At 40.9% G+C, this 20,525-nt stretch overlaps 1 protein-coding gene across 4 annotated transcripts in view; it reads left to right on the plus strand.

Moving 5' to 3' along the window:
* Positions 1–14,187, plus strand: part of SKA1 (spindle and kinetochore associated complex subunit 1) — a 59,042-nt gene extending 44,855 nt beyond the window's left edge. For all 4 annotated transcript variants that reach the window (XM_075066865.1, XM_075066867.1, XM_075066866.1 and 1 more), the window contains exons 6-7: positions 4,455–4,624; positions 12,566–14,187. In XM_075066865.1, coding sequence (XP_074922966.1) covers positions 4,455–4,624; positions 12,566–12,714 — 319 coding nt within the window. In that variant the 3' untranslated portion in view covers positions 12,715–14,187. The remainder of the gene's footprint in view (positions 1–4,454; positions 4,625–12,565) is intronic.
* Positions 14,188–20,525: the final 6,338 nt, after the last annotated feature.

The raw sequence follows: 20,525 nt of genomic DNA on the forward strand, positions 1-20,525 counted from the left end.
CTTTTCTTTGAGGAAAGTAGTGTTGTGGGGTTTTTTTTTTTGCTGTTCATGATAAATTGTGGATTAAAGGAAAAATGCAGTTGTAATAAATAAATGGCTTTTTTTGTTTTTCAATGAGACTGTTAAGCCTGATGCTTGCCTGATGTTAAAAGGGAACTAATTAGGCATAATGTACTACTGTATACATAACCACTTTTGTTGGATTCTAGTAGGTCTGAGGTTTAACTTTAATAAAGTCAATGGAAGAATTTCAATTAATCTGATTTTAAAAATATAATAGTTACCTTGATTCATTTAGGTTCCTGCTGTGTCTGGATTTTAGCAAGGGTCAGATGAGAACATGAGTGGATTAGGGGATAGCTTGTTCCTATCTACAGCTGGGAGGATCAGGCAGAGAAAAATGCCACAGAGTTACTCTTGTAACTTGAGAAATTCTCCCTCACAAGTAAAGAAAAAAGCAAATAGGATGTATAGCAATAAAGATACAGTCAATGAATATAAACAAGGCATTGTTTACAATCGCATAACAGAAAAAGTCCATCTAAATATAGAGTAGATAATCCTCCCACAACTGCTCTATGCTATCTGTTATTTGCACACCATTTCAGTTGCATTTCAGTGATGTGTATGTATATATAGCTCAAAGTGTTGTGATATGTTTTTTCAATGAAAAATAATTGTATGAATGTAAAATAAGTAGTTTTAATTATACAACCTGTCTGTAGTTTTTATAGAGCAAATATATCTTTACTTACGTATTTCCTTATTTATTTGCATATTATCTCATCACCATAGGCTTGTGAGTTGCTTCTGGTGTTTGTTTTTCTATATACACAATGCCATTGATGGATACATAACTGGCTACAAGTAATTTAGGGACAAGGTAATTTGGAATTAGAATATCTGTCCTGATTCTGGAAACCTGGCACCTAATATAGATCAGTCCCACTAACAGAATAATTCTGACTTGTTTTCTGTTGACTTTAATGTTGGCTGTCACTTACTTTTAAGGTATGATATATGGTAATACTGTTTCACACTTTTGTGCCATTAGTTTCAAAATGTTGATTGATTTGCCTTTGCTCTATTTAAGAATGTTCCACTTCTTTAATCTTCTAAAGATTTTATTTCTGTAGTCAGATGAAATTGGAGTACAGCTTCTTTTCCAGCATTTGTTTCATATTTAATCTGCTACAGCCCCACTGTGCTGATGCACTAATAGGAATAAAAGCGCTTCAAAACTAGATTGTAACTCAGACACGCCTCACACATACACATTTTTCTGCATCCTCCTAAAACTAGGACTGAACAGAATTAAAAGTTAAATCAGGTCAAGTTTCAGGGTTCTCGGGGATGGCGGGGGGGGACATTGTGGTAGGAAATATGACTCATAAGGACATAATAATTAATGAAATGGAGTTAATGGTGGCCACTGCTAAAACAGCATGTCTGTTGCTTCCCATCTCATTTTTTATTTAGCTGTGCATGCCTTACCACCTTTGGATTAGTCCAGTGTGTTCTGCAGCCAAAAATCTTGGCTATTAAAGTGTTTAAAATAGTAAGCTTGTCAATGTTTCAACTGCCTAAAACAGAAGGGGTGGGGACTCATTCTATATTGCCCTAATTTTTTTTTCCTCCGGGTTTTTTTTTTTTTTTTTTTTTTTTTTTTTTGAGGGCCTTGGATGTTACCTACTGGTAGTTCTGCTTGAAAGCTCACATAATGCAGGTGAAAAGAACATGCTAATTCAGTACTCTTCATCTGCCTGGAAAACTGGATGAGAATCTCACTCCCACTTCAGGGGTAAAGGGGCCAGAGCAGCATAAAGAAACTGTAAAAGCTGCAGACCTGGCCTGGGGAGAATTCCTTGGTTCAGAAATTGAAGCAGACAGCCACACACTGTTCTCCGGAGACTCCTTTTGCAAGGACAGGCTCTGAGGGTGCAATTGAGGGTTGGAAGGGTATGTTGGGGTTAGGATCACAGCAGATAGTACTGTGGAGATCCTGGGGGGAGTGCCATAACTTAGACATTCTAAATCAGGGGTTCTCAAATGGGGGGTCATGACTCCTCAAGGGGTCGTGAGGTTATTAGATGGGAGGTTGCAAGCTGTCAGCCTCCACCCCCAAGCCCCGCTTTTCCTCCAACATTTATAATAGAGTTAAATATAAAAATTGTGTTCTTAATTTATATGGGGATGGGTGTCGCACTCAAAAGCTTGCTGTGTGAAAGGGGTCACCAATGCAGAAGTTTGAGAACCACTGTGCTAAATGATGCTGGGGGATGCTCCACAGCTGCTCTGGATAGCCCCAAACCAGTAGGGTGTAAGATTGGTTTAAAGCCACCTTAACCTCGAGCTGTGGGTTGTAAGTTCTGTGTTGTGCCTCTAAGATGCATAGTTCAGAATCTCACTTCTTTTCTTTAATGTCTGTCTAGACCATAAGGCAATCAAGATGCTTAGAACAAGTTTCACTTGGTCTCGTGCATGGATATGCAAAACTTTGCTATTTCAGTAACTATTTTAGAACCTTGCTTTTGGTACTAGCTTTGAATCATCTGTTAGCATCTTAGTAGTATGTTGACATCAAGCATTTTAAATTATAAACATAGATTTACATCAGCCATTAGTGAAAATTATAACTTTGGGTTGGGATACTTTTGTATTCAGTGTCCATGAATCTATTGGCAGGGAACATATACACAGTAGTTGAAATAGTGTTTGGGAGGGTTGGGGGTGAGAATGCAGGTATTGCATAGTTGTGTTATGACATTTCAGTTTGTGAGATTGATTACTCGGCATTTTACAACTTGTGAATGGTTTATGGTGGATCATACTTATTTGGTGAAATATAGCATATATCATGCTGTCCACTACAAAGGACAGTGAATGTGGAATAATGTGTTACCAGCTTTTAAAATGTAAAACAAGCAGGACACAATACTTACTGTTTGGGCTGTGTTGATTGACTGGAAATGGAATTGCATTTTTTTGTTTTTATGGTAAATGGGTTAAAATAGTGTTTGTAGGTTGCTTGAGAAGGAGTTATCTTTAAGATATGAGTTTTGAAATGATTTCCAATTCAGCTGATGGATGGCACAGTGAAACCACATACCCAATAGCAAAAAGTTAAGGGCTTAATCCTCCTTTTGTTGAAGTTAATAGTAACAGGATTGGCCCTTTAGTGCACAGTTTAGGTCTAGTTGAACGGGGCTGAATCAATTTGCAAAATTTTATAGAATTAATTTTTAATTACAAAATGGGCAGAGATAAGTGTTGCTGTTAAATAGTAGCTTTATTTTTCTGAACTTGCAAAACAGCAGGTAAATATGACAGTATTTAATGTTTGAGCGGTAAGTTACATTGATTGTCAGCATTTTTCTGGGCTTGTGCTTTATTTTCAGAATTGATTTATTTATAACTAATTCAGACCTGAAGGAGGATTAATGACAGTTTTCCAAAATAGCCTTATGAAAAAGTTATGGCAGGGCAGTTTCAGAACACACATCATTTCAAAATATGCAATAACAGCTGAAAAATCACCCACATAAATTCTATGTATTTTTTTCCCACTGAGTTTAGCATTGGCTTTTATTGCAATGGTTTTCAAGTTTACCTTTTATTAAGTTGGCTGTCAGTCAGCCCAGATCTGTCTTGGATTTGCTGTTTTTTATATAAATGTTTCCCAGTTTGTATTAGAGCTGTTTATTTCCTCTCCCCGGATGTATGACTTTATTAATACTGAATAGCCCCTGGTTGCAAGCAATTAATTGTTCTAATATCTCAATATTATTTTGTTTCTGTCTTCCTGAGTTACCTATATCTCTAGCCTGTCGTCAGCAAATCTGATCATGGTTGATAGCAGTTTAACAAAATATTTTAAAATCTAGGAAGGGAGAACTCTATATCCAGCTCTAAAGCTAGGTAGCTATCACGATTAAAAACAGCCATGACTTACAAGTACAAGTAAAGTAACTAACCCTAGAAGATTAGAGGAAGAGACACTTTGGTCTTCAAATTGCAAACCATTTTCTTTTAAAGTAAATGAAATATTCTAGTTTAATTATTTCTTCCCTTGTATTTAAGAAGCTGTGCTTGATTTTGCTTCTGTAGTTGCATGAGCTGGATGTGCAAAAATCACAACCTTTTCATTTTATTTTTAAAAAGTTTCTGGCAGTCTTTAGGCACTGGTTCTTTTTCACTCCTTAATATAACAATTTTTGGACTTTCTCTTTCAGGTTATGCTATGTGTTTTTTCAACATAGCTATTAAAGGGATCAAAGAAAATTGATCAAAATTAACTACTGTCTGCTTTTGTATTTATAAATGCATGAGGAAATTCTTAATTGGGTGTGACTTTTAGGAATTAGGGCTCATTGGAGAGAAAGAAATGGAAATAGACTTTTGGCGCTCCAAGTCTGTGATTTTCTTGTTACCAGTTTTTAATTATTTTTTTTCAGGTACATGCGGGGTCGTTTAACATATGATCAAATTAATAGAGTTGTTCAAGATTTGAATAAAGCGGTGGTTAGCAAATATAAGATCTTACATCAGCCGATGAAATCTATGAGCTCCGCTGTCAGAAATCTCTACCACAGATTCCTGGAAGAAGAAACCAAGGATACTAAAGGTATTCTTTTTTAATTTATGCATGTATTTATAAAACTTCCATTCTTCTTTGAGTGCTTGCTCATATCCATTGTATGCTAGGTATGTGCATGCCATATGCACAGTTGCCAGAGATTTTTCCCTTAGGGGTATGTCTAGTACTGGCTCAGCGGTACGAGGGGTGCTGCCGGCTCCACACTCTCTCAGTTCCTTCTTACTGCCTGTAATGGTTGCTTGGCGATCACCTCAGCCAGAAGAGGGTCTGAGATCAAAGTCCTGATATCAGAACACCCTTATATGGTGTTCTTGAAGGACTAGGTCCAGCTGCGCCCTCATCCAGCCTTCCTACCTAAGATGGTGTTGCAATTCACCAAAAATCAGGACATTTTTCTGCCTGTATTCTTTCCAAAACCTCACAAGACCACTGAGGAACATCAGCTCCATACGTTAGATGTTAGGTGGGCCCTGGCCTTCTATATCGAAAGGACTACACCCTTCAGCAGATCTGTGCAACTCTTTGTGGCAGTGGCGGGAAGGATGAGAGGGCTGCCAGTGTCATCCCAAAGAATCTTGTCCTGGATAACTGCATGTGTCCAGGCTTGCTACAAGCAGGCGAAGGTTCTGCTTCCAGCCATTGTGACTGCTCATTCCATGAGAGCTCAGGCTTCATCATCAGCATTCCTCGTGCAAATACCAATCCAGGACATCTGCAGAGTCACAACGTGATCATAGGTTCATACCTTTGGATCCCACTACGTCATCACCCAGCAACCCCATGACGATGCTAGTTTCAGAAGACTGGTGTTGCAGTCAGCACGTCCATAAATTCTAAACTTGCCTTCGATGGTACTGCTTGCGAGTCACCTAGCATGGAATGGACATGAGCAAGCACTCAAAGAATAAAAAACGGTTACTAATTTTTTGTAACTGTTGTTCTTTGAGATGTGTTGCTCCTGCTCATTCCATGACCCATCCTCCTATTCTTCTATTGGAGTTATCGGCAAGAAGGAGCCGAGAGGGTGCAGAGCTGGCAGGACCCCTTATACCGCCGCGTTCATCTATGGCTCCAGAGGGTGCTAGAGCCGGTCCTACAGATACCACTAAGAGAAAAATATCCAGCAGCTGTGCACACGGTGTGCACACACCTAACATGGAATGGACACAAGCAATACATCTCAAAGAACAACCATTATGAAAGATTAGTAACTGGTTTTTATCAGAACATCTGGATGTTGTAGCAGAAATGTACAAGAAAAGGGGAAAGGTTTTTTTAAGTGACTAGTGAATTTTGGGTGCCTTCATTTTTTGGTTGTCTAACTTGAAACACCTTAAAGGGGCCTTATTTTCGGAAGGTAGATGGTCATTGGTTCTGATAATTAGGCCCTTCAAAGAATTTTCAGTTTGGGTGCTCCGAAATTGAAGCATTCAAAATCTCTAGTCACTTTTGAGACTCTTGGACATGCTGTAAAGCAGTCTCAGATGGTGAGTGTCTAAATCAATAAATTGCAGATATGCCAAGATGGTTAATATTCTGTGCACAGTCACCATACTTGGACTTAGGGGAACTCAGCTGACAATGCCCTGCTGGCACCCTCAGGCACTATCCACAGCAGAAGACCAGCAAATCTTACCTGCCACAATGGGACATGGGTAGAAAGTGGATTTCTCAAATAACTGCTTCCCAGACCTTTAAGGACTCTCAATTTGTAATCAGCATATATTATACCCTCCTTATGAGAGGTGATACGAAGAGCTTGGCTTGTTTAGCCTAATCAAAAGAAGGCTGAGGGGAGATACAATTGCTTTCTGTAAATACATCAGAGAGATAAATACCAGGGAGGAAGGGCAGTTATTTAAGTTAAGCACCAATGTGGACACAATAACAAATAGATATAAACTGGCCATCAACAAGTTTAGGCTCAAAATTAGGTGAAGGTTTCTAACTATGAGAGAAATGAAGTTGTGGAACAGCCTTCTGGGCCAGGAGAGCAATGGGGACAAAAACCTAACTGACTTCAAGGCTGATCTTGGTAAGTTTATGGAGGGGATGGTATGATGGGGCTGCCTACAATGGGATGAGGCCCATCAGTGACTGCCAATAACAAAAATCCCCAATGGCCAGAGATAGGGTAGTAGATGTGGAGTGCTCTGAGTTACCACAGAGAATTCTTTCCCATGTATCTGCCTGCTGGGTCTTGCCCATATGATTGGGGGTCTAATTGATTGCGATATTTGGGGTCGGGAAGGAATTTCCTCCCAGGTCAGATTGGCAGAGACCTGGGGCATGGGTCACTTGCAAGTTTAAACTAGTGTAAATAGTGAATTCTTTGTAACTTGAAGTCTTTTTAAACCATGATTTGAGGACTTAAGTAACTCAGCCAGAGCTTAGGGCTCTGTTACACAGATTCTGTCTGCTGCAATGTGTAGGAACTCAGCTCTAAACCCAGGGTTGTGAGTTCAATCCTTGAGGGGGCCATTTAGGGATCTGGGGCAAAAATCTGTCTGGGGATTAGTCCTGCTTTGAGCAGGGAGTTGGACTAGATGACCTCCTGAGGTCCCTTCCAACCCTGATATTCTATGATTCCTGCGGCTCTTTGCAGCACATGATATTAAAAACAGTGTGATTTTAATTATTAACCAATTTAAGTTATTAACCAGTCAGGATGCTTTTACTATGTTATTAACCATTTAAGTTACCAACTTGCACTAAGTTATTAATTTATTTGCTGTGAATATAAAAATTCACACTACTGTAGCTCTTTTGGGTAATGTTGATCGCTGATTTCGCTCCTGTACTAGCATAGGTCTGAGTATCACTGATTTAGTTAATAAAGTCTGGGCTCTAGAATTCGTGTTATGATTTTATTTTATATATAAACAAATTGGTTGTTTCTAATACTTTTACTTGCTATTAGAATCATAAAATGTAGGACTGGAAGGGATCTTGATAGGTCATGTAGTCCAGTCCCCTGCACTGAGACAGGACTAAGTATTATCTAGACCACCCCGACAGGTGTTTGTCAAAATGTCCAATGACGGAGATTCTACAGCCTCCCTAGATAATTTGTTCCAGTACTCATATATTTTTACAGTTAGGAAGTTTTTTCCTAATGTCTCACCTAAATCTCCCTTGCTGCAATTTGAGCTCATTGCTTCTTGTTCTGTCCTCTACTTATACCTGATTTCACTATAAGCTTATCTAAGTTCTGTGTGTTAAGTTAAGTGGTGATCTGAGATGTAACTGGTAAACTAGGGTCTTTGGAAGCAGCAAATCTGTGTTGAGAGACCAGGGGCTGGATGCTCCAGGGAGATGCTTGGAAGGCTTGGTGGTTGGAATGTGCCAATCACTAACGTGTAGAGTAACAGCAGGTCTAGAGGAGAGTGCTTGTGTTGTCTGTAGCCAGTGAAGTTGAGGAGCTGACCCCCTGGCAGTCACAGAAAAGGGCTTTCTCCCACTAAGGGCACGTGGTAGTGAGGTGTGTCACAACCCTGGGTACTTCTGGGAAATGTCACATGTCGTCCTAGCAGCCCCTCCAGTCTTTACCAGCAGAATCTCCAGAGTCCTCAATCTACCTGGAGGTGACAAAGGTATAGATGGCAGTAGTGAGGTCTGCTTCTGAGGAGACAAAACATTCACTGGATAATCTTAAAGGAAAACAGGCCCTACTGGTCACTGCAGATACAGTATCTGGGAATCCAGAAATGGACAAGGATTGAATGTTTGCTGCAGTGCCTGTCAGCAGTGACTCAGACACATGTATTTGAGGAAGGACTGCTAGGCAGAGATGGCGTTCACCTTTTGAGGAGGGGGAAGACCTTGTTTGCACACAGACTGGCTAACCTAGTGAGAAGGGCTTTAAACTAGGTTCGACGGGGACAGATGAGCAAAGCCCACAGGTAAGTGGGGAACATGAAGATCTGGGGAACATGAAGACCTGGGAGATGGGTTGGAAACAAGAGGGAGCGTGGGCTATAATGGCAGAGAGAAAGGAGGGTCAGGGCAAAACTGGGAGGCAAGATCAAACCAGTATCTTAGATGCCTATATACAAATGCGAGAAGTATGGGTAATAAGCAGGAAGAACTGGAAGTGCTAATAAATAAATACAACTATGACATTGTTGGCATCACTGAAACTTGGTGGGATAATACACATGATTGGAATGTTGGTGTGGATGGGTATAGTTTGCTCAGGAAGGATAGACAGGGGAAAAAGGGAGGAGGTGTTGCCTTATATATTAAAAATGTACACACTTGGACTGAGGTGGAGATGGACATAGGAGACGGAAGTGTTGAAAGTCTCTGGGTTAGGATAAAAGGGGAAAAAAACAAGGGTGATGTCGTGCTAGGAGTCTACTACAGGCCACCTAACCAGGTGGAAGAGGTGGATGAGGCTTTTTTTAAACAACTAACAAAATCATCCAAAGCCCAAGATTTGGTGGTGATGGGGGACTTCAACTATCCAGATATATGTTGGGAAAATAACACCGCGGGGCACAGACTATCCAATAAGTTCCTGGACTGCATTGCAGACAACTTTTTATTTCAGAAGGTTGAAAAAGCTACTGGGGGGGAAGCTGTTCTAGACTTGATTTTAACAAATAGGGAGGAACTCGTTGAGAATTTGAAAGTAGAAGGAAGCTTGGGTGAAAGTGATCATGAAATCATAGAGTTTGCAATTCTAAGGAAGGGTAGAAGGGAGTACAGCAAAATAGAGACAATGGATTTCAGGAAGGCGGATTTTGGTAAGCTCAGAGAGCTGATAGGTAAGGTCCCATGGGAATCAAGACTGAGGGGAAAAACAACTGAGGAGAGTTGGCAGTTTTTCAAAGGGACACTATTAAGGGCCCAAAAGCAAGCTATTCCGATGGGTAGGAAAGATAGAAAATGTGGCAAAAGACCACCTTGGCTTAACCACGAGATCTTGCATGACCTACAAAATAAAAAGGAGTCATATAAAAAATGGAAACTAGGTCAGATTACAAAGGATGAATATAGGCAAACAACACAGGAATGCAGGGGCAAGATTAGAAAGGCAAAGGCACAAAATGAGCTCAAACTAGCTATGGGAATAAAGGGAAACAAGAAGACTTTTTATCAATACATTAGAACCGAGAGGAAGACCAAGGACAGGGTAGGTCCACTGCTCAGTGAGGAGGGAGAAACAGTAACAGGAAACTTGGAAATGGCAGAGATGCTTAATGACTTCTTTGTTTCGGTCTTCACTGAGAAGTCTGAAGGAATGTCTAACATAGTGAATGCTTATGGGAAGGGGGTAGGTTTAGAAGATAAAATAAAAAAAGAGCAAGTTAAAAATCACTTAGAAAAGTTAGATGCCTGCAAGTCACCAGGGCCTGATGAAATGCATCCTAGAATACTCAAGGAGTTAATAGAGGAGGTATCTGAGCCTCTAGCTATTATCTTTGGAAAGTCATGGGAGACGGGAGAGATTCCAGAAGACTGGAAAAGGGCAAATATAGTGCCCATCTATAAAAAGGGAAATAAAAACAACCCAGGAAACTACAGACCAGTTAGTTTAACTTCTGTGCCAGGGAAGATAATGGAGCAAGTAATTAAAGAAATCATCTGCAAACACTTGGAAGGTGGTAAGGTGATAGGGAATAGCCAGCATGGATTTGTAAAGAACAAATCGTGTCAAACCAATCTGATAGCTTTCTTTGATAGGATAACGAGTCTTGTGGATAAGGGAGAAGCGGTGGATGTGGTATACCTAGACTTTAGTAAGGCATTTGATACGGTCTCGCATGATATCCTTATCGATAAACTAGGCAAATACAATTTAGATGGGGCTACTATAAGGTGGGTGCATAACTGGCTGGATAACCGTACTCAGAGAGTAGTTATTAATGGCTCCCAATCCTGCTGGAAAGGTATAACAAGTGGGGTTCCGCAGGGGTCTGTTTTGGGACCGGCTCTGTTCAATATCTTCATCAACGACTTAGATGTTGGCATAGAAAGTACGCTTATTAAGTTTGCGGACGATACCAAACTGGGAGGGATTGCAACTGCTTTGGAGGACAGGGTCAAAATTCAAAATGATCTGGACAAATTGGAGAAATGGTCTGAGGTAAACCGGATGAAGTTCAATAAAGACAAATGCAAAGTGCTCCACTTAGGAAGGAACAATCAGTTTCACGCATACTGAATGGGAAGAGACTGTCTAGGAAGGAGTATGGCAGAAAGAGATCTAGGGGTCATAGTGGACCACAAGCTAAATATGAGTCAACAGTGTGATACTGTTGCAAAAAAAGCAAACGTGATTCTGGGATGCATTAACAGGTGTGTTGTAAACAAGACACGAGAAGTCATTCTTCCGCTCTACTCTGCGCTGGTTAGGCCTCAACTGGAGTATTGTGTCCAGTTCTGGGCACCGCATTTCAAGAAAGATGTGGAGAAATTGGAGAGGGTCCAGAGAAGAGCAACAAGAATGATTAAAGGTCTTGAGAACATGACCTATGAAGGAAGGCTGAAAGAATTGGGTTTGTTTAGTTTGGAAAAGAGAAGACTGAGAGGGGACATGATAGCAGTTTTCAGGTATCTAAAAGGGTGTCATCAGGAGGAGGGAGAAAACTTGTTCACCTTAGCCTCTAATGATAGAACAAGAAGCAATGGGCTTAAACTGCAGCAAGGGAGATTTAGGTTGGACATTAGGAAAAAGTTCCTAACTGTCAGGGTAGTTAAACACTGGAATAAATTGCCTAGGGAGGTTGTGGAATCTCCATCTCTGGAGATATTTAAGAGTAGGTTAGATAAATGTCTATCAGGGATGGTCTAGACAGTATTTGGTCCTGCCATGAGGGCAGGGGACTGGACTCGATGACCTCTCGAGGTCCCTTCCAGTCCTAGAGTCTATGAATCTATGAATTGTTTGGTTGTTTTGTTTTTTAAAAATACTTAATCAAACAGTCGGCATTCAGTCCCAATATGCTGTGCAGTAGACTTTGCTGAGTAACCATGTAATCTCTTTGCTTTAACACTTGACCTGTCTTACTCCTTTGTTGCATCATGACATAAATTTAGCCCAATCTGGCAAATACATTCAGCACCTTGTGGATGTAGTTGGGGAATTGGGGCCTTAGACTGCAAACTCTTCTGGATTGGGGCCACATAATCCTATTTGTATTTGCACTGTCTGGTGGACTACTTTATCCAGCATCTAGAAGTATTATTTAGGATAAAGGATTTCTGGTCTGGCTGGATAGTTTCACATTTCAATTTCCCCATAAAAAGCTTCCAGTGCAAACAGGTATAGAAACGGATATTCTTCAACTTCATGTTGTGCTAAAGAAATAAACTGTCTTGCTGAATACTGCAGTTTAATTTAGAATTTGATGTATAAACTGAACTTGAATTTGTGACTATAAATAGCTTTTATGGTAAAGTAACATTATTTAAATTCTGTCCTCAAGCTGTAAAAAAAACTGATTTAAGACAGAAGTGAGCTTGAGCCACAAAACAGATCTGGGTCTGCAGTTGGGGAAAGTCAGTGGCTAGAATGCAATGGCTTGATGGAGAAGGTTGGGCTGTCATGTGAATCTTATAAAATACACCTTTCTGTTCTATTGAGTTCAGTATAGGACTAAAATGACGCAAAATGTCTGCATGGTTTACAATATGGTCTTAATTGTAGCCACAGATTTTTTAAGGTAGCATTGTGCATCTCTAGTTCAGTGTTTTGACAAATCATTTCAAACAGCAGCAGCCGAACATTTTCAGTGGCAGAAAATCATGTTTATCTCTAGCATTTAATTTTAGAAAATGGTCAGGAACATAACTATTGTGACAAAATGTGATGCAAGTGCACCACTTGGGAGCTGCCTGAATATATATTTCATCACCAAGGTGAAGTGATGGTGAAAAAGATTGGGGTGTTACATTTTGAAATGTTAAATAAATCCTATAAAATATTTATTTCCATCTCAATGTGGTATGTTTGTTCTCCAGGTGAATTTTTTATCGTGGAGGCTGATATAAAAGAGTTCACACAACTGAAGGTGGATAAGCGCTTTCACAGCATTCTGAACATCCTCCGGCATTGCCAGAGAGTGCGGGAAGTCCGTGGTGCACAACTCGTCCGTTACGTTATCTGCTAATATGGTTTTGGACTTGATTTTGCCCAGGATGCAGGGCATAAATATTTTATTAGGCATAAGGATATGTATGCCTTCAGAAAGTCGGAAGACACTATACACAGAAATTCCTTACTCAGCTAATTTATTTTCTAAATGACAGTAATGATGAACAAATATCTAGCTTGTTGATCAGGCATCCACTTTGAATTATTATAAGCCTGCTTTCATATGCATTCATTCTCCAGGATTAGAAACATCTGAAGGTCTTGAACTTTTTAAAGTTGTTTTGATTTGAATTATTGGGTTAGGCTACTGTCATTTGATTCTGGTGTCTTGTACTGGCCTTTACTCCCATTATAAATAACCAATCCAAGGTAGAAATGAATGTAATTGACACCCCAGTGGTTTCATGAGGTTGTCGGGTAGATGTCTTAGCCACCCTACAAGCGGTGGCCTGAAAAGCTGCAATCTCAGCAGTGTAATACTGCTTCTTTGTTTATATAACAGAGATTGTCCTTAACAATGGGTAATTGTTTGGGGGTATGCATTTCATTTTGTTAATGCATCAAACTGATTTCCACTCTTCCACTTTTCGTACAGTCTTTTTCTTCTAACCCTAAAATTGTTTTTGGAGTTTCCAAAATGAGCCAGGCATGCAGCTCTGAAGTAGATAAATGCTTCCAAACCTGATGATGATGGTTCCATAATCTATTGGTTTTTCACATTTCATCAGTCAGATTTCATCTTCAGTCCAACCCATTTAATCAAAACAAATACTAGAACCATGATAATGTAACTGAAAATTTTGGCTTCTATTTTGAAAATATTTAACACTGACCGCTCTTATTCTAGAACATTGCTTACCCACTAGCTTCTATATAACCAATTTTAGAATAGATTATTTGTTTTTGCAATAAATTCCAAAGTTGCAGGCAGTAGTTAAAAGATGTTTTTATTTGACAAAAATTTTGACAAAGGTTATTTTCCTTCCTTGGGCTGTACCTGTTGTTATAGTAACCAAGTAGTCTAAAATAGCATTTTTTGTATGTTGCCAGTAATAATGAGAGAGTTTAATGAGCGGAAGACCCTGACTGAACCTTGAACGATTGAAAGGTCAATAAAGAAGGCTGGTGAGTGCTCAGTAGGTCTGGATTTGTTTTAGTCTTTTGCTGTCTGAGACTCTGATACTGACGTGATGAGATCCAAGCTGTAGTCTCCATTCTGCGTAATATTTGAATGAATTTTGTGTGGTGTTCAACACAAATGCCATAAGTGGAAAGAGTGCACAATCTGAATTTCAGTTTGAGTAACTGTCAAATGGGTCCATCTGTTGTCTTTTTAAAAGTTTAGTGTACATGAAGTGAACCAGGGAGATCTGGCTTCATGGATCATTGGCTTAATTCTTACTGGTTTTCAAAAGCTTTAATGATTTTTCTCTCTGAATTTCTAGTGTCTTCTGAATTTTTGGTAAACTTTTGTCTCTGCACTTGAGAATTTGTAGTGGTTGTGACATTATTTGGCTAGCACAGGTGCAGCTCCTTGTGCTAGCAATGGTGGAAATGTTAGTGTAGGCTCAACCTGTTTAGAATAAAACAGGGACTATTTCTTTCTTTTGTATAGTACTATGTCCAATGGGCCCCAGCACAGGCGATGCTCTCATCTGCTTTACCCTGCTCTATGAGCACAAAGTAGTCCTAAACCCAACAGCCTAGACAATCTCCTTGGTATAAGGGGTAGTTCTCTAGATTATCAAAGATTCATCATAGTGGCTTCTACTTCACCCTGACTTTTGAGTGCTGGTGTAGTTGGTGTAGCTAAAGAAGGGCATATGGGCAGCCTATTTTGTACCCTAGCTCTGTTGGCAGCTGATGCAGCTTAGAATGGCCTAAAGAAGTTGCTTTAGCCCGTGCCAGAATACCCGATAAAGTAATCGTACAAACAGATGGGGTAGTGCCTTAGAAGTAAGCCTATAATCAAAAGGATTTTTTAAAATTTGAATTAATGTTTAACATGTAGTTCCCAGCCCTTAGAAGTCAACCTACTCTTTAGTTGTTGAGCAGAAGCAATGTGCACAGCACTATGCAGAACACAGAGTCTCTATCGTGGGCCCTACCCTAAAGAGCTTACAGTCTAAAACACATCTATACCAGAGTTACCCTCACAAAGATGGAGGACCACATAGTGGGCACAAAGAGGGTTCATAGCTCTGAGTACTGTTCAGAAGGAAGGGAGAAGTGGGGGGACCCACAGTCTTACTACAGACTTAGGAATTGAAAGTTACAGGTTGGGGAGGGACTCATAATGCAGTGAGCTGACAGGCTAGCTATGTCTGAAGAGCAGTGCACGAGAGGGAGGAAAGACTGCACTCTCAGTCTAGGATTGCTAACTCCAGCAGTCATTGTGTGCTCTCTTCAGGCTCTCCTACCCTACATCCTACATGTACCTCTGAGGGGTAGCAGAGGAATGAGTGAGTGGAAGAGCATGCAGTATACCCTTTGTATTCTCAGGAGTGTTTGAGAGGATAGATAAAAAGCTTAATATCCTGAATCTATCATAAAAATAAATCACCTCCATCATACAAGTCCACTGGCTCCCCATTCATTCATGCCTTCTATTTTCAAAATCCCCCTCCATAAACTCACTTCGGCCTTTCTGGCAGACTTATTTTCTGCCTTCTCCCTCTGCTTGTCTTGGATTGACTTCTCTTCTGTCTTCTTCCCACCAGGCCACATATTGCTCAGAACATGTGTGTTTGCAGATGAACACTGGTGTGATGGATTTGGAGCTGCTCTGTAATAATTTATGAATGCAGTATGTTGACCTGGTTAGTGGGATGTTTACTGTATGAATAGGTTGGTTTAGTTTACAGGGGGCTGTAGAGGAAAACAAGGAAGAAAGAAAAAGAATGGCTCAAAATAAGCCGCTTCCCAACAAATACTTAAGTTGTTAAAAGACAACACCAGGGCAGGAAAAATCCCCAGGAACACAGGAGATCAAAAGAGCCGGGGCTGGTTTAAAAAGGAATACTATTTCTCCAGGGGAGGGTTGTTCAAGGAATTTAAGGTCCCGCTTACCATCAGAGAAAAGCAAGATAGAGATGCATGTAGATTGTTTAAAAATCCTTTTTCTCTAAATGCTTTGTTCCTACTGTTAAAGTAAACAGTAATTTCGTTTTAAAAGGTTGTCTGGTCATTCTATTCTCCACTGATCGTGGGCTTTCAAAAAGAAGAACTATTGGTGCTCAAACTCAGTCAGACCTGCTTGGTAAGCATGGTTGATCCACAGGTTGCTGTCACCCAGGGCTTCATCTAGGAACAGGTAAATTATGGAATTCCACCCCCAGAGAGATGAAGGCACAAGGCGAAAAACCTGCAGGGTGCACTTAGACACCAGAAAGGAGACAGAGGTGCAGCTAGTCCTGTAACCAAGACAACTGGTTTAGCTGGGAGCATATACAAAGATTAACCTTTGTTTTTAAAATAGGGCTGAGCACAGTTTTTTGTCTGCTTGCTGCTTGACCAGGTTCACCATTGATTCAGCCTAACCTGCTGCTGACAACAGTAGGTCATTTTTCTTGTCTAGACCAGATCTGTGACCTATAGCTAGTCTTCTGTTGGTCTCACAAAGAAAGTCTTTTGGGGGGCAGATCTAATAGAGACAATATATGAAATAAAGTTGCATTATCTTTGCCTATTCACATTTCTTAACTTCTGAATATTCCTGCCAAAGTTTGTTTTGAGAGACAAGGTGTAGGGTGAGATAATGTGTTTGATTGGACCAGCTTCTGCTAGTGAAAGAGACAAGTTTTCGAGCTTGCACAGAGCTCTTCCGTCTGGTCACTAATATCCTGAACAGCATGGCTACAACAACACTGCATACAAAGTTTGTTATCACTTTGGCTGCATTGTTATTTGTTTTGAACTGAGTAAGCTTGGTTACCTTGCCATACTAGCTTTTTTCCTATCTCTAATCCTTTTAACACTCTTGTTCTGGGGAATGCACGCCTTCTGTAATTAACAGGATATTAGTGAGCAGCTTCATTCTGTTACTCTGGGCTTTTAATTTCCTAAATTATTTTCCCTGAGGCTGATTCTAATAAATTTCCTCATTTTAAAATCCCTTTTCTTGAAGTTGAGTGCTTCAGTGCTACTGCTTTAGATTACTTTTCTGTTACTCTGTAGAGGAAATATAACCACTATTTTATAGTCACTTTACTCAATGGCAAAACCATAGTAATGTTCTTCTGTAGGCAGTTTACAATGAATTGCAGGCTGGATCAAGGACACCAGTGCATTACAGCAATCTTGTCTCTTCACCTTCTCATGATTTCTTGTTTCTACACTCAAATCACTCTTCTTACTGTGTTACAGGGATAAGTTATCTGGAGTCACTCTTGAAGTACAAACACCCAGCTTTTCTCAGTTTACGTGTATTTACCCCTTTCTTGATTGGTCAGCACTCACCAAATCTTTCCTCTTATTTCCATCCATTTGGCAGCAACATTAAATGTTACAGTGAGAACCTTTGTGTAGCAAGCCTAGCAGATGGATGAGATGGCATAGTATAATTCATTGCCCAAAAACTTCATTAAAGCAGACTTAACGTCGCCTAGTGCTAACTTGTGTTTTTTCAGAATGTCAAGTTCACTGACACTTAGACATCTGAAAAACAGGAAATAATACAGTTGAGGTAACACAAACTTAAACCCTTGTACTGGGAAACAGAGTTAGAATACGCACTAGCCCAACCCCACAACCTTACCTCTGTCCTTTTTGAGTGACATCCAACCCAGCCTGACTTACTTAATAGCACTTTACCCTTTCATAGGACATGGAGCACTGTGATGAGAGAACAAAGGTTAAAACACTCTATACTTTATCTGTTAGAGGAATGTTGCTTTCTTGTGGCTGAGCCATACAGAATAAGGTATCTAATTAATAATATATGGAGATATACCTATCTCATAGAATTGGAAGGGACCCTGAAAGGTCATCGAGTCCAGCCCCCTGCCTTCACTACCTGGACCAGTTTTGATTTTACCCAGGTCCCAAAGTGGCCCCCTCAAGGATTGAGCTCACAACCCTGGGTTTAGGAGGCCAATGCTCAAACCACTGAGCTATCCCTCCCCTACTGCAATCAATACCTTTGAAAAGCCTGCAAATAAACTATTCTTGCTGTTAAGAAAAGATTCTTTCAGAAAGCAAAAGACCTAATCCAGGGGTCTCGAACACGCAGCCTGCGGGGTTATTTTCTGCGGCCTGCAAGCTCTTCACGCCCCCCACCCGCCCCAGTGTTTATCTAGAGCGGTTCCGACCCAATGCACACCAGTGGAAGAGCAGGCTCCCTGCCTGCATGGCCTGCCCCTGCACCGCTCTGGGAAGCAACCGGAACATGGGGAAGGGGCAGGGGACACAGGGGTCTCTGTGTTGCTCTCGCTTCAGGTAGTGCCTCCAGCAGCTTCCATTGGCCGCGGTTCCTCATTCCCGGCCAATGGGAGCTGCTGGGGGCAGTGCCTGAAGCAACAGCAACACACAGACGCCTGTGCCCCTCCTCCCCCAGGTTCCAAATGCTCCCCAGAGTGGCGTGGGGGCAAAGCAGGGCAGGCAGGGAGCCTGCCTTGAGCCCCGCTGTACCCCGTCCTCCTCCTGCACCTCAACTCCCTGCCCTGAGCCCCCACCACACCCCACTCTGCTCCTGCACCCCCTGGAGGCAGGGAGGGGGTGGAGTTGGGGTGGAGATTTCGGGGAAGGAGTTGGAATGGGGGCAGGGAAAGGGTGGGAAGAGACGGGGCAGGGGTGGGGCCTCATGGAAGGGGTGGAGTGGGGGCAGGGCTGAGGGCGGTTCGGGGGAGGTGTCAGTAATGCGGCCCTCAGGCCAATGTACTAATCTTCGTGTGGCCCTTGTGATCATTTGAGTATGAGACCCCTGAGCTAATCCCACTGCCTGTGTGAGATTTCTGATCCTCTGTCTGCCTCTGATGATTTCTTTATGGTAGGATTTCATAAATGGACATCAAGACAAATTCACATCAGAATCTTGCAAAAACCGAAGAGTGACCTCTCCAAAATGCGGTGCATAAATGGCTCTCTAATGATCTACCCAGCTTCTTGGTTTAAAAGAGCACAGACACACTCATATTTCCGGTGAGCTTTAGTGTTTTATTAATAACGCAAGGAAACATCTTAGAACTTTAGAGACAAAGTGAACCAGTCAAACAAGAGAAGAAAAATCCTATTCAGTTTGCCTTTTTGGTGCTGGTAAAATGCCTTTGGGTAAACACAAGGTTTTGATTGCAGGTGAATGTTGAAAGTTTTCATTTAAGTATTCCATTCAATATGCAGCCTCCTGTTACTTTGGGAGCTTGTGGGGATGTAGCAACTTGCACAATAAACAGCACCTGTTTCTTTTTGTGCGGACAGTGGGAGGGAATAAAGCGAGTATTTAATTTACATTAACACTGGCTATCATAAACCCCATCTCATAAATACCAGTAAATAAATACAGAACCCTATGAGAGACCCGGAGAAATGGAAATCCCCACCTTTTCTGGATTAGGGTTAAAGATTTTTGCTCTCCCTTTTAAAAGCAAGTGAACCCTTGAAGCAGTGTTTAATGATGCAGAGGGCTTCATGCTATGCAGCTGACTGCAGGATTGGCCCTGAGATAACACCTCACATGGGACTACTTACCGGGTAGTAAGAGTAAGTGTTTGCATGATCAAGCCTTCAGTTAGCTGGATAAAGGGGCGAAGCTACAGTTTTTTTCCCTTTATCCCCTCCCCCAGAAGAGGTGTGCAAGCTTTTGTCTGTTTTTTAAACCAAATTATAAAACTGTTCAGCCATAAAAAGATAGATCCTGCTTTGAGGGCCACTACCATTTGGCAGCACTCACCTTGACTTTCATGAATCCCCAGGTTCCCCAACTATTGATCTTTTTGCTCGATTTACATGACTGTTTTTTCTAAATTCCCATCACCTATATAACTTCACAGGGGATACAACCCCTGTGGGGCAACCCAAAAGTGGGGCAACATCATGATTACCATTGTTTACAGTGGCTGTCTCAGGCTGACTCATCATTGCTGGTGAAGTGGCTCTCACTGTGGTGAACAGCTGCATTACAATTACAGACTAATATTTTATATTTGATATCTGTGCAGCAACTGAGAGACCTAAATAATTAAATTTCCCTGTGGTCTAAACAGAACAAGTAGGTGTCAGATGGGATGCTTTGTAAACATGAGCTGTTTCAGTTTAAAAGATTTGTTGGCATAGCGATTGCTAGCTGTGCATTTCCATAATAGAAACCACAGTGCTAATCATTAATAGTTCAGCTGAGGCTCAGCAAATCAGATTAACCTTTGGAAATGCACTGACTTTTTTATCCTACAAAGCCTTTAGTGTCAAAAGAGTGAGATGACACTAAGATGCTGGTACTAGTGAAACAGACCTCTGTATTTCATGTTAGGTGGCACTTTAAAGGGACACTGTCATGTTTAAGCATGATTTTAAAACCAATTTCCTTACCCATGTTACTAATCATTTAGATCAGTAAAACAAAATTTTAAAAATCTGATTTACTTTTCAGTACCAATGCTGAAAGGAAAGCAGAGAGTAAACACTCATTTATGGACAATGAAAATAAATTAGTTTCATTTTCTGGCTCTTCTGCACCGGCACAATGCTGCAATGTTTGGGTTCCAAATCCTTAAGAGGGAGTGTTCAAATCCAGACAGGCTGTCTGCAATTCAGCCAAGGTATCTTGACATCTGGAGAGATTACTGCGAGGCATGAAAGGAGAGTTTTTTATTTCTGTTTCTGTGACCCAGAGAC

Source organism: Chelonoidis abingdonii, chromosome 6, assembly GCF_003597395.2.
Source record: "Chelonoidis abingdonii isolate Lonesome George chromosome 6, CheloAbing_2.0, whole genome shotgun sequence".
NCBI classification, from domain to species: Eukaryota; Metazoa; Chordata; order Testudines; family Testudinidae; genus Chelonoidis; species Chelonoidis abingdonii.